This window comes from Heptranchias perlo, chromosome 2, assembly GCF_035084215.1.
Source record: "Heptranchias perlo isolate sHepPer1 chromosome 2, sHepPer1.hap1, whole genome shotgun sequence".
Classification (NCBI taxonomy): Eukaryota; Metazoa; Chordata; class Chondrichthyes; order Hexanchiformes; family Hexanchidae; genus Heptranchias; species Heptranchias perlo.
Genome location: NC_090326.1, coordinates 136,829,572 through 136,843,694, shown reverse-complemented (window position 1 = coordinate 136,843,694; position 14,123 = coordinate 136,829,572). Strand labels below are relative to the sequence as shown.

The window sequence follows — 14,123 nt, the reverse complement described above, 5'->3', positions numbered from 1 at the left end:
TTCAAAGTTGGGCTGTTTGAGAGGAAAATCTAACCCTGTGTCTGTGTGCAGGTATGCATATGGGAGGGTACTTTCAATACACATTGAGGTTACAGAAAAAGGATCAGTCATCAAGACTGCATTCAACAATCTCTGCAACATTGTTCACTTTCACTCCTGCCTCTCTCCCTCTCCAATTGAAACTCCGATCCATGCCTACATCTTGTCATGGATTTCTCAAATGTTCTCTTCAACAACTTCCACTTCTTCTCAAACTTCTGGTATTCTGCTGCTCTGCGTCGCACAAAGTCCTGTGCCTAACCATTGTCCCCGTCTTGGTCAAGCTCCACTTTCTGTCTTTTCCTCAGTATATAGATTTCAAGGTCCTTGTTCTCCTTTTCAAATTCCTCCATGATCTCGCTTCACCTTATCTCAGTGATTTTCTCCAACCATATGTCGCAGTCTAGTCCCTTCACTCCTCCGACTCAACATCACTGCTCATACTTCATTCCCATAACTGGGAGCCAATCTTTCAGCCATTATGAACTTCCTCTTTCGAGCTCCCCCAAAAGCACTTCATCTTACTATCTTTCTCCCTTCCTTCAAAGGCCTCCTTGAAAGCTGGCCGACTGTACCATCAGTTCATCTACCACCATTCCTATCTCATTTGTGGGGGCCTTCTCTCCCTCTTGTAAAGTGCTCAGAGTGTTCCACGCAAGATATGCCTTATAAATGCAAGTTATTTTTATCTTTTCTCTTTCCCATGGAGACCTGCCATTTTCCATCTCTCCAGTCTGCAGGGAGCTGTTCAGCTGGCATAAGATATGATCATCAATAAGCAGCTCCATAGGAATTCTGCAGATCAGAATCCTTTCCGACCCTAATGCTAATCTGATGGATTCTCCACAGAGCTGCACTGACACTTGTGTAATTATCAACTGAGCAGTTCCCTGAGTTAGTACATCCAAACCACAGATCTCCAGAGGGAAGGAAAAGGGCCTTTTAAACTGGGAGACATCTTTTACAAGGTAAGCACGTCAGCTAATTATTAACCTTACTTGAAGTCAGTGGTGATGGGAGAAGGAATCTTCATACTGCAAGTAGTTTTTCCTATACTTCCCATTTCCTCTACCCAATTAGGAATTCTAACAAGACTGTAAAACGAAGGAGTTGAAACCTCCTCCTCTGTGCGAGTTATACAAAGGCAACAGTCAATATCAGGCAAAGAGAACACTCAATGAAAGCAGTGACTTGCAAAATTAATTTAACTCAGAAGACCGACCTTGATAGCTCAATTAAGATTAATTTGACATTAGGTATTAGATTCTTCCATGTAGAATTCTATATTCCACAGCACACCACCATAAAGCAACCTGGCTGGAGAAGAACTTGGAGTGGGTGGGGGAGGATCCAGTTGTCGTGGTCCACATAGTCCTACCTATGTCGTTGGTGCCTAAGAAAAAGGTTCTGCTGAGAGAGTTTGAGCAGCTAGGGACTAAATTAAAAAGCAGAACCACAAAGGTAAAAATCCAGAGATTATTACCTTTGTGGTTCTGCTTTTTAATTTAATGAGCCACGAGCAAATTGGCATAAGGTCAATAGGATCAGGGAGATGAATGTGTGGCTCAAAGATTGGTATGGGAGAAGTGGGTTTCGAGTCGTGGGGCACTGGCACCAGTACTGGGGAAAGAGAGAGCTGTTCCGCTGGGACGGACTACACCTGAACCATGTTGGGACCAGAGTTCCAGCGAATCGAATACTTAAGGAGGTACATAGGGCTTTAAACTAAATAAGGTTGGGGTGGGGGGATAAGGGTCCCGTTGGAGAGAAATCTAGAATGCTAAAGAGAAAAGACAAAGAAGCAGGGCAGGGAAGTGATCGAGGTAAGGATAACCAGGTTGTGTTAAGAAGGGACAGAGTGTACAAACAAAAGAGTGCACTAACAAATGGGGTCCAGGTAAGAAAAAACAGTAATAAGACAAATAGGGCCATAGTACAAAAAAAATGTTTAAGATATGTTAAAAAGACAGATCTAAAGGCAGTGTATCCGAATGCACAAAGCATTCGTAATGAGGTAAACAAATTAACAGCGCAAATAAATGTAAATGGATATGATATTAATTGCGATTACGGAGACATGGCTGCAGGGTGACCAAGGCTTGACGTTAGATCACAGATCAGCCATGATCTTATCAAATGGTGGAGCAGGCACGAGGGGCTGAATGACCTACTCCTGTTCCTATGTTCCTAAGGCTGAGAGCTGAATATCCAAGGGTATTCGATATTTAGGAAGGACAGGCAAAAAAGGAAAAGGAGGTGGATGGCATTGTTAGTAAAGGATGAAATCAGAGCAATAGTGAGAAAGGATATTAGCTCAGAAAATCAAGATGTAGAATCAGTCTGGGTGGGGTTAAGAAGCACCAAGGGCAGAAAACACTGGTGGGAGTTGTCTATAGGCCTCCAAACAGTAGTGGTAATGTAGGGGACAGCATCAAACAGGAAATTAGAGATGCATGTAACACTGGTACTACAGTAATCATGGGTGGCTTTAATCTACATATAGGCTGGCCAAACCAAATTAGCAAATATACTGTGGAGGATGAATTCCTGGACTGTGTACGAGATGTTTTTTTAGACCAGTCATTGAGGAGCCAACTAGAGAACAGGCTATCCTAGATTGGGTATTGTGCAATGAGAAGGGGTTAATTAATAATCTTGTTGTGCAAGGTCCTTTAGGGAAGAGTGACCAGAACATGATAGAATTCTTCATTAAGATGGAAAGTGAAGTAGTCCAATCCGAAACAAGGGTCCTAAATCTAAACAAAGGAAACTACGAAGGTATAAGGAATGAGTTGGCTATGATAAATTAGGAAGTTTCATTAAAAGGCATGACGGTGGATAAGCAATGGCTAACATTTAAGGAACAAATGCATGAATTGCAACAGTTATACATTCCTTTCTGGCGCAAAAACACAAAAGGAAAAGCGGCCCAACCATGTCTAACAAAAGAAATTAACGATAGTATTAGATCCAAAAAGGGGTCATGTAAACTTGCCAGAAAAAGTAGCAAGCCTGAGAATTGGGAGCAAAAATTCAGCAAAAAAGGACCAAGAAATTGATTAAGAGGGGAATAAAAAAAGTATGAGAGAAAACTTGCAAGGAACATAAAAGTGGACTGCAAAAGCTTCTACAAGTATGTAAAAAGAAAAAGAGTGAAGACAAATGTAGGTCCCTTGCAGTCAAAAATGGGAGAATTTATAATGGGGAACAAGGAAATGGCAGAGCAATTAAACAAATACTTTGGTTCTGTCTTCGCGGAAGAGGACACAAATAACTTCCCAGAAATGCTAGGGAACCAAGGGTCCAGTGAGAAGGAGGAATTAAAGGAAATTAGTATTAGTAAAAAAAAAGTGCTGGAGAAATTAATTGGTCTGAAAGCCAATAAATCCCCAGGGCCTGATAATCTGCATCCCAGAGTACTAAGAGGTAGCCATGGAAATAGTGGATGCATTGGTTGTCATCTTCCAAAGTTCTATAGATTATGGAATAGTTCCTGAGATTGGAGGGTGGCAAATGTAACCCCACTATTTAAAAAAGGGAGAGAGAAAACAGGGAACTACAGACCGGTGAGCCTAACATCAGTAGTAGGGAAAATGCTAGAGTCTATTATAAAGGATGTGATAACAGGACACTTAGAAAATATCAACAGGATTAGACAAAGTCAACATGGATTTATGAAAGGGTATTAGTGTTAGACAAACCTACTGGAGTTTTGAGGATGTAACTGGTAGAATAGATAAGGGAGAACACCAGTGGATGTGGTTTATTTGGATTTTCAGAAGAGCTTTTGATAAAGTCCCACATAAGAGGTTAGCGTGCAAAATTGAAATACATGGGATTGGCAGTAATATACTGGCATGGATCAAAAAATTGGTTAACGGACAGGAAACAGAGAGTAGGAATAAATGGATCTTTTCAGGGTGGCAGGCAGTGACTGGTGAGGTACCGCAAGGATCAGTGCTTGGGCCCCAGCTATTCACAATATATATCAGTGACTTGGATGAGGGAACCAAATGTAACATTTCCAAGTTTGCTGACGACACAAAACTATTTGTGGGATTGAGAGTTGTGAGCAGGATACAAAGAGGCTTCAAGACGATTTAGACAAATTGAGTGAGTAGGCAAATACATGGCAGATGCAGTATAACGTGGATAAATGTGAAGTTATCCACTTTGGAAGGAAAAACAGAAAGGCAGAGTATTATTTAAATGGTGATAGATTAGGAAATGTTGATGTACAAAGGGACCTGGGTGTCCTTGTACACAGGACAAAGCAGCCCGCTTGATTGACACCCCATCCACCACCCTAAACATTCACTCCCTTCATCACCGGCACACTGTGGCTGCAGTGTGTACCATCCACAGGATGCACTGCAGCACCTCGCCAAGGCTTCTTCGACAGCACCTCCCAAACCCACGACCTCTGCCACCTAGAAGGACAAGAGCAGCAGGCACATGGGAACACCACCACCTGCACGTTCCCCTCCAAGTCACACACCATCCCGACTTTGTAATATATCGCCGTTCCTTCATCGTCGCTGGGTCAAAATCCTGGAACTCTCTTCCTAACAGCACTGTGGGAGAACCTTCACAACACGGACTGCAGCGGTTGAAGAAAGTGGCTCACCATCACCTTCTCAAGGGCAATTAGGGATGGGCAATAAATGCTGGCCTCGCCAGCGATCCCGACATCCCATGAACGAATAAAAAAAAATACCAGTCACTGAAATCAAACATGCAGGTGCAGCAAGCAGTAAGAAAGGCAATAATATGACGGCCTTCATTGCAAGAGGATGAGAGTACAGGAGCAAGGATGTCTTACTGCAGTTATACAGGGCCTTGGTGCGACCACACCTGGAGTATCGTGTGCAGTTTTGGTCTCCTTACCCAAGAAAGGATATACTTGCCATCGAGGGTGTACAGCAAAGGTTCACCAGACTGATTCCTGGGATGGCAGGACTGTCATATGAGGAGAGATTGGGTCAACTGGGCCTATATTCACTACAGTTTAGAAGAATGAGAGGGGATCTTATTGAAATGTATAAAATTCTGACAGGGCTAGACATACTAGATGCAGGGAGGATGTTTCCCCTGGCTGAGGGGTCTAGAATGAGGGGTGACCGTCTCAGGATACGGGATAGGACATTTAGGACTGAGATGAAGAGAAATTTCTTCACTCAGAGGGTGGTGAACCGGCGGAATTCTCTACCACAGAAGGCTGCGGAGGCCAAGTCACTGAATATATTTAAGAAGGAGCTAGACAGATTTCTAGACACAAAAGGCATCAATGGGTATGGGGAGAGAGCGGGAATATGGTATTGAGATAGAGGATCAACCATGATCATATTGAATGCCGGAGCAGGCTCGAAGGGCCGAATGGCCTACTCCTTCTCCTATTTTCTATGGTTCTACAATTTGCTGTTCTGGTACATTTTTTTTTTAAAATGGATGATTATGTTTTAGCGTGAAATCATTTAATTACTAGTAAAAGTTGTACGGGACTTCATTTTTTGAATATATAAAAACTTTTATTGCAATTGTTCTTCAGTTACACAATCATATTATTTCCGAAAATACATTGTTCAGTACACATAATAGAATAGTGGAGAGAGCGCTTTACGCAGTGGTTTGCGGACAACCCTGGGGACGGGATCTGGTCAATTTCATTAGTATTTAGCAACACGATGTGACTACCCAATGCATCAATTATCCAATTCAATTTTTGGCTGCATTGCGAAGAGGTTTGTGAACCAAGTGTGTTGGATAAATAAATTACATCATTGCTAAAATTAACAACTAGCATTTATATAGAGCCTATAATGTAGTAAAATGTCACAAGGGGCTTCACAGGAGCATTCAGACAAAATTTGACACAAGCCACATAAGGAGATATTAGGACAGGTGACCAAAAGCTTGGTCAAAGAGATAGGTTTTTAAGGAGTGTCTTAAAGGAGGAGAGTGAAGTACAGAGGTGGAAAGGTTCAGGGAGGGAATTCCATAGCTTAGGATCCAGACAGCTGAAGGTATGGTCACCAATGGTGGGGCGAAGGTAATCAGGGATGCACAAGAGGCCGGAAGTGAAGGAACGTAAAGCTCTCAGGTTACATTTTAGCCTGTACATATATTGTAAAAGCACAATTTACAGCCTTGTAGGGCTGGAGGAGGTTACAGAGATAGGGAGGGGTGGTGAGGTATTGGAAGGATTTGAACACAAGGATGAGAATTTTAAATTTGAGGCATTGCTGGAATGGGAGCCAATGAACACGGGTGATGGGTGAACGGGACGGTGCGAGTTAGGATATGCACAGCAGAGTTTTGGATGAGCTGAAGTTTATGGAGAGTGTAAGATGGGAGGCCAGCCAGGAGAGCATTGGAATAGTCGAGTCTGGAGATAACAAAAACATGGATGAGGGTTTCAGCAGAAGATGGGCTGAGGCAGGGGTGGAGACGGGAAAATAAAACATCCTACATCAAAAGAGCATAAGAAATAGGAGCAGGAGAAAATCTTCAACCTTTTCCCACCCGATCCCCATATTCCTTGATTCCCCTAGATTCCAAAAATCTATCTATCTATTGATCTCAGCCTTGAATATATTCAGTGACTCAGCATCCACAGCCCTCTGGGGTAGAGAATTCCAAAGATTCACAATCCTCTACGTGAAGAAATTCCTCCTCATCTCAGTCTTGCATGGCCGACCCCTTATCCTGTGTCTATGTCCCTCACATCTCAGGTTAGGGAAGTGAAAGTGACCTCTGGACAGAAGCTTTAGTCTCTTATCAATCAAAAGAGCTCACTAAACAGGACGAGTACAGATAAATGACAATTGACATTTGTTCTTAGTTGTCTATATGACAGGAACATTAAATTGCTTTCTTCGTTTTACCTGATCTCGTCCTGACTTATGTGAAGCCATGTGACGATCTAGTTGTGTTCTGTAGGCAAAAGTGTAGCTGCAAAGAGAGCAGCTGAAGTTGTCTTCATTCTTTTCATGGCGGTATTTAATGTGCTCTTTTAGTGAAGTCAAGCGCTTGTATCCTCTGTCGCAATATGGGCATGTAAGCAGCTGAGCAAAAGCATCAGGTGTTCCTAAAAATGAAATAATATACATATAAATACTCCATTTAACCTATTTCTAAGATGGAGCTGGTTAATGTTAGACTATGGCCCAATATTATGTTCCCAAAGTGATTAAAATTGATAGAAAAAGTAGGCTAACCCGATCAACTTTCTTGCCCCATGGCGCGATAAATTTTTATACATCTGATACACAATTTCATCAAATACTTACGTAGAAGCCACCAACATCAAACATGGATAGTACCCAACTTTTCTTCTCTATTTCCCAGTTAAAAGAAAACTGAAGTGCTACTGTTACAATTTAGCTTATATAATGTAAAAGCACAATTTACAGCTTGTGTGGCCTGTATCCAAAAGGTTGTGAATCCAAGAAAGATTGCGCGTTGTTTGTGACCTGGCTTAGGGAAGGTGTTTTATTTGAGGCAGAAACTAATTTCAGAATATTGCAGGAAATATATTTTAAGATTTAAAAGGGCCAATGCAGCTTATTAATTTAACTGAGTATGGTATGTGTGTTCAAACAGGGAGTTACAATACAGATGCATAGTTGTATCTTTTCCTTTTACTCAGTTCAACAGAGATGACTTGCTTCTTATGTACAGGTTTTACTTCTGCTGTTACATATCTTATGAAATAAAATTTAAATAACACTTTTTTTGCTTTACTAGCTGATCGCCTGTGGCATCGCTCATGTGGGGTCTGCAGCAATGAGAGATGTTTAGTGTGGTCCCATTCTGAACCAGGTAGCAGGGCACAAAATTTTTAAAAAACACTTGTCTTTGAGAAAAATAGGGGTTTACCAGTTTAACAGTGGCAGAGATATAGGAACAGGGATACAGTAGGGCTGTTCAGAGAGAATTTTTTTCTCCATGATCTGATTTCCTATCAAAGGCTGTATTTGTTTTTTGTTGAAATTGGACAAGTCAGAAAATATGTGACGTATTCATAGTATTAGAATACACAAAGTGACTCTTCGAATAAAAGGACTTCAGATACCAGATGCAAAGACTTGCATTTTATGGATCTGCTGTGGAATTGCTCACCAGTAATAAGCAGAATAGGAAAGAAATGTCTTTGTCTTTTTAGACATTTACTGAAATCTACAGGAGAAATAGCTGCAATGCACTTAGTAGTTTCTCCTTAGTGCACAATGCAACCACATCAATCTTTTTCACTGTAAAATTAGTGACTGCTTTGGATATGCATTTTGTTTTGTTTACTTTTGAGCAATTAGTGCCAGTCTTGTCTGCTGTGCTTTGGATTTCCCTGCCTTTCCAAACATTCTGGGGCCATTCAAGACAAGTGCAGGGCCTCAGAGTACAGTGTGCATGTTATTGACAGGTGCAAAAGGCATGTTAAAAGAGGCTACAGATTCTTAAATGTGCTTTCTTAAATATGTTGCTCAAGTCATGGCTCAGCTACATGTTGGTTGGGGTACCTAAGGACAGGGATGAGCCTGAGGTCCAGCAGACTGGGTTGGGCAGTGCAAAGGAGAGTTGAAGCAATTCAAGAGGAATAGGTAAACTTAAGATTTGTTTTCTGAATGTTGTGTTTCATTCATTCATTCACTATACAACCACTAAAAATTTTGCTTTTAAAATGAGTGAAACAATATTTGTCAGAATTTTTTTTCTCTGCAATGCAATTAGATTGAATATATTGGGTGATTTTAACAGAGAAAATTGAAATTGGGGCAAAAGGATGTGTAATACGATTGGTAAATAATTGAAGTAGAAAATAAATTGCCTTTAGAAAATCTTGCCTGCTTTAGAATCAATAGCTTCTTTTTAAAAACAATTAAGTTACCATTTTCTTCTTGTCCACTAGCTTCTGGTGTGCCTCGTCTATGCTGCTCCTCCGGTGCTTCTGGGAAAATTACAGCCGTGTCTCCTTGCTGAAGATATTCTTGAACATTTGGATCATGACTCTGCTCATCTTCTGCAGTTGAATCAGGAAAGCAGTTCTCTCCATCTGAATCACAGCCTTCTTCATTAACTATTGAAAAATATTATATTAAGTTATTGAACAAATCTTTGAAGATGGCAGGGCAAGTTGATAAGGCGGTTAAGAAAGTGTATGGGATACTTGACTTTGTAAATAGGGGCACTGAATACAAAAACAAGGAAGTCATGCTAAACCTTTACAAATCACTGGTTTGGCCTCAGCTGGAGTATTGTGTACAGTTCTGGGCATCACATTTTAGGAAGAGTATCAAGGTCTTTGAGAGAGTACAGAGGAGGTTTACCAAGATGATACCAGGGGTGAGGGACTTCAGTTATGTGGAGAGACTGGAGAAGCTGGGATTGTTCTCCTTAGATCAGAGAAGGTTATGGGGAGATTTGATAGAGGTATTCAAAATAACGAGGGGTTTTGATAGAGCAAGCAGGGAGAAACTGTTTCCGCTGGCAAGCAGAGGTCATAGATTGAAAATAATTGGCAAAAGAACTGGAGGAGAAAATGAGGAGAATTTTTTCCACGCAGAGGGTTGTTAAGATCTGGAACGCACTACCTAAAAGGGTGGTGGAAGCAGATTCCATTGGAACTTTCAAAGGATTGGACATGAACTTGAAGAGGATTAATTTGCAGTGTTATGGGGAAAAAGTTGGGGTGTAAGACCAAATTGGACAGCTCTTGCAAAGAGCCGGCACAAGCACGATGGGCCGAATGGCCGCCTTCTGTGCTGTAAGATTCTATGATAACAGTACAGTTCCAGAACAAAAGCATTTCATGTACATAAAGAAGAACTTCAAAAAAGTGCAACAACTTTCAAAATTGTATTTAATGAAACTAATTGTGATTCACACTTGGTAGATTCGTAAAAGAGGCTTTAATTGATAAACGTCTAAAAGCCAATCTAGGCCCAGCAGTAGCACTCTTGCCTTTAAGTCGGAAGGTTGTAGTTTCAAAACTCAAGAATTTAAGCACATGATCTAGGTGATACTTCAGTGTAGTACTGAGTGAATGCTGCATTGCTGAAGGTGCCATCCTTCAGATGAGATATTATAAATTCAGGTCCCTAGTGCCATGTTCTGGTGGAAGTTAAATATCTCATGGAACTATGGAAAGAGGAATAGGGAATTCTCTTGATGTCCCAACTTCCCTTGACCATGCCACTATTTAAATGTAAATCTTTCCTTGATAAAGGACCACTGCCACAATTTATAGGAGCAATACGACATGTATCAAGTTTGGCAATCCAGATACTGGGCTGTGCTCAAATTTTAAGTAGTATATCTACACCATAATTAGCTTCCAGCAAAAAAGTAGCTATCATATTTTGGGATTTTTGATCATTTGTTCTTCACGGTAAAGATTTGGGAATGAGCTAGGTGTTGTGTTTTGGAACACAATAGGAGTAGTAGTAGGCCATGCAGCCCCTCGAGCCTGCTCCGCCATTCAATCAGATCATAGCTGATCTTCGACCTCAACTCCACTTTCCTGCCTGATCCCCATATCCCTTGATTTCCCCTGGAGTCCAAAAATCTATCCATCTCAGCCTTAAATATACTGAATGATTGAGCATCCACAGCCCTGTGGGGTACAGAATTCCAAAGATTCATAACCCTCTGTGAAGAAATTCCTCCTCATCTCAGTCTGAAATGGCCAACCCCTTATGCTGCATCTATGCTCCCTAGTTCTAGATTTTCCAGCCAGGGGAAACAAAGATCTCATGGAACAAGGTTTTGGAGTTTTTTTTGAAAAAGCCACAAGATGCAGGCTAAAGAGTCAGTTTGTGCAATGTTGCAGCTCACTGGTAATTTCAAACTGATATGATGGTCAATTGTTTCATCCCAGGCCTGTTAAGCCAGGATGTATCTTATTCATTTTGAGATCAACAGATGACATTTTATTTAAACCCGCATCCGGGGCGGAGGGGGTGACTGGTTGCATTAATGGACCTACTGGCAAATTACTGAGTGGGCACATAAATAAATGGCTCTAGAAATAAAAATTAGCTGGTACATTCCACTTGTAATTTGGAAAAAAAAATGTTACAGGACAATTGTGTACCACTAAAACTTTCATGCTGGTTGGCTAGTAGAAATATGTTTTGTACTCAGTGCTAGTCTTGAAGAAGCAAAAAAATTAAACTCAATTTACTACACAATTTCTCAGCATCCCAACAGAGAAAAAAATAAAAAGAATATTGGTATATTTGAAATACAGAACTGGAATTCACACAAAAGGGATTCTTAAATATATTATCATTTCTGATACACAGCTGAGTGAATAAATAATGATGCAGGTTTGTCCCTTTGATTCCTAACTGCGAGTTCCCTAACTTGGGCTGAGGGAGGTGTCATGAGTATATGAAACAATTCTAAAGGGAAGGGGAATGAAGGCAGCAAGTCACCCAGTTCCTTGGGACAGAAGAGCAACATATGCTTTTTTAAAAAATTCATGTACTTTTTTCCTCCCTCTAGTAGGATGCTGAAAAACTCTGGTGAATCCAGTACTTATTTAATGTGCTTATTCCAAAACTACGTGGCAGGACTATAAATCATATATTCACTGGCACACAGCTGTCCTGTGAAAAGGTCATCTGACTGCCCTCCAGTACTCTAAAAGAGAAAATAGTTAAAATATTTAAACTGCGGAAAGTTGCTGGGAAAGCAACAGGTTAGGTCAATACTTATAGGCCACAGTGAATTTTAAGCCCAGATTTTAACTCCAGGTGAGAATGAAGATGCAGGGTGAGTGGCAAGCCACCATGACATTGCCAGTGCGAGGCCCAGGTGAATTTAATCCCCGGGTCTCATTTTAATACGATTGATGGGCTGCCTACCCGACTGCATTGGGAAACAAGCAGCCCACCCATTCTCTCTGCGCCTTACAAGGCCCATTTAAAGCGGGAATGCACCACTTAAAGCAAGTTTGCATTCCCCTTACGCCAGATTTCATTGTTATACTACCAGAAGACAATTAGGATAAGGAGCCGAAAGGCTGCCCCTTGGTTTCCTGATGGAGGTGGTCAGGTTAAGAAGGGAGGTACTGTTCCCCAGAACCTGCAGAAGCATCCCCAGGACCACTATCCAGCAGGCCTGGACAGAAGTGGCTGACAGGGTCAGTGTCAGCAGCATCACACTCAGGAAGAGGTTCAATCACCACTCAAGAACAGCAAGGCTCTTAATTTCTCTCAACAGCACCTGACAACACTCCTTTCACCCCCTCCCCCATCATTCTCATCAATTCCCTCCACTCCATCACATTCTTCAGCATAACATGGGCACACTGCAACACCTTTTTCTCATTCCAAACACACTCACTTCTTCCTTCGCTCTCTTTTCACCACACACTAACAGCATTTTCTTCTCATATAGTACCACTTGCAAAACCACCAACTACTCCTTCCTCACTTCACATTAAACACACTTCCCTTTACATCCATCACCTCCCATCTTGCTTCTTGCACACCTCAATATATCCACTATATACACAATCCCTACTATATAAACATCTCCATTGATGTCTGAATATTACTTATACAGGGTATAATTTCAAAGTTTGCAGATGACACAAAACTCAGAAATGTAGCAATGTGGAGGATAGTAACAGACAGACTGATGAAATGAGCACATGTGGCAGATCAAATTTAACGCAGACAAGTGTGAAGTGATACATTCTGGTAGGAAGAATGAGGAGAGGCAATATAAACTAAAGGGTACAATTTTAAAGGGGGTACGGGAGCAAAGACCTGGGATTGTATGCACAATCTTTGAAGGTGGCAGGACAAGTAGAGAAGGCTGTTAAAAAAGCATAAGGGATTATTAATAGAGACATAAAGTACAAAAGCAAGAAAGCTGTGCTGAACCTTCATAAAACACTGGTTAAACCGCAGCTAAAGCACCACAGTTTAGGAAAGATGTCAAGGCCTTAGAGAGGGTGCAGAAGAGATTCACTAGAATGGTACCAGGGATGAGGCACTTCAGTAATGTGGAGATTGGAGAAGCTGGGGTTGTTCTCCTTAGAACAGAGAAGGTTAAGGGGAGATTTGATAGGAGTTCAAAATCATGAACGGTTTTGACAAAGTAAATAAGGAGAAACTGTTTCCAGTGGCAGAAGGGTCGGTCACCAGAGGACACAGATTTAAGGTGATCGGCAAAAGAGCCAGTGGCGGCATGCGGAAACTTTTTTTTTGGAAATGCAGCGAGTTGTAATGATCTGGAATGCACTGCCTGAAAGAATGGTGCAAGCAGATTCAATCGTGACTTTCAAAAAGGGAATTGGATAATACTTGAAGGGAAAAAAATTACAGGGCCTTGGAGAAAGTGCAGGGGAATGGGACTGGTTGGGTAGCTCTATCAAAGAGCCGGCATAGGTAAGGTGGATAGGGGCTTTCAAGAAGTCACTCATCTTCTGTAATCTGCAGTGGAAGTGAAGAGCCTCAGCCCCATGGGAGTAGCAGTGGCGCAATGGGATGTCCTCTCTTAGGACGTCAACACATCTGCTCCTTAACCAACCCCTCAATTAATATCAGTCATGGTGTCAGCAAGTCAGCTGGGCCAGACTGCACTGGTAGAAGCTGAGATGCAGCTGTCTGCAGCAAGGCCCTCACAGGCTCAAGCACCCAGAAGATACCAGCTACGAGCATCACAAGGGTCCCAAGAGGAACAGCAGCCTTTCATCCGCCTGGCTGTGGCTATGAGGGGAGCACCTCATAGGAGTGTTCATAACCCTCCATGGCCATGTCCCTCCATTTCTTTGTAACATCCTCCAGACCGACAACCCTCCGAGAACTCAGCGTTCCTCCCACTCTGACCTCTTGTGCATTGCCTCACTCCCTTCACCCCACCTATGGAAGTCATGCCTTCAGCCATCTTGGCTCCAAGCTCCGGAATTCGCTCCTAAAAATCACTCCGCCTCTTTCTCCTCCTTAACACCTATTACTTTGACCAAGCTTTTAGTCACCCATCCCAATATCTCCTTCTTTGGCTCGGTGTTCATTTTTGTCTGATTATGCTCCTGTGAAGTCCCTTCGGATGATTCCCTACATTAAAAGGCACAT

At 41.8% G+C, this 14,123-nt stretch overlaps 1 protein-coding gene across 2 annotated transcripts in view; it reads right to left on the bottom strand.

The window, feature by feature from the left end:
* Positions 1–14,123, bottom strand: part of zeb1b (zinc finger E-box binding homeobox 1b) — a 150,061-nt gene that overhangs the window by 19,246 nt on the left and 116,692 nt on the right. For both annotated transcript variants that reach the window (XM_068007446.1, XM_068007455.1), the window contains 2 exons: positions 8,924–9,112; positions 6,924–7,126 (listed from right to left, as the gene is read on the bottom strand). In XM_068007446.1, coding sequence (XP_067863547.1) covers positions 6,924–7,126; positions 8,924–9,112 — 392 coding nt within the window. The remainder of the gene's footprint in view (positions 1–6,923; positions 7,127–8,923; positions 9,113–14,123) is intronic.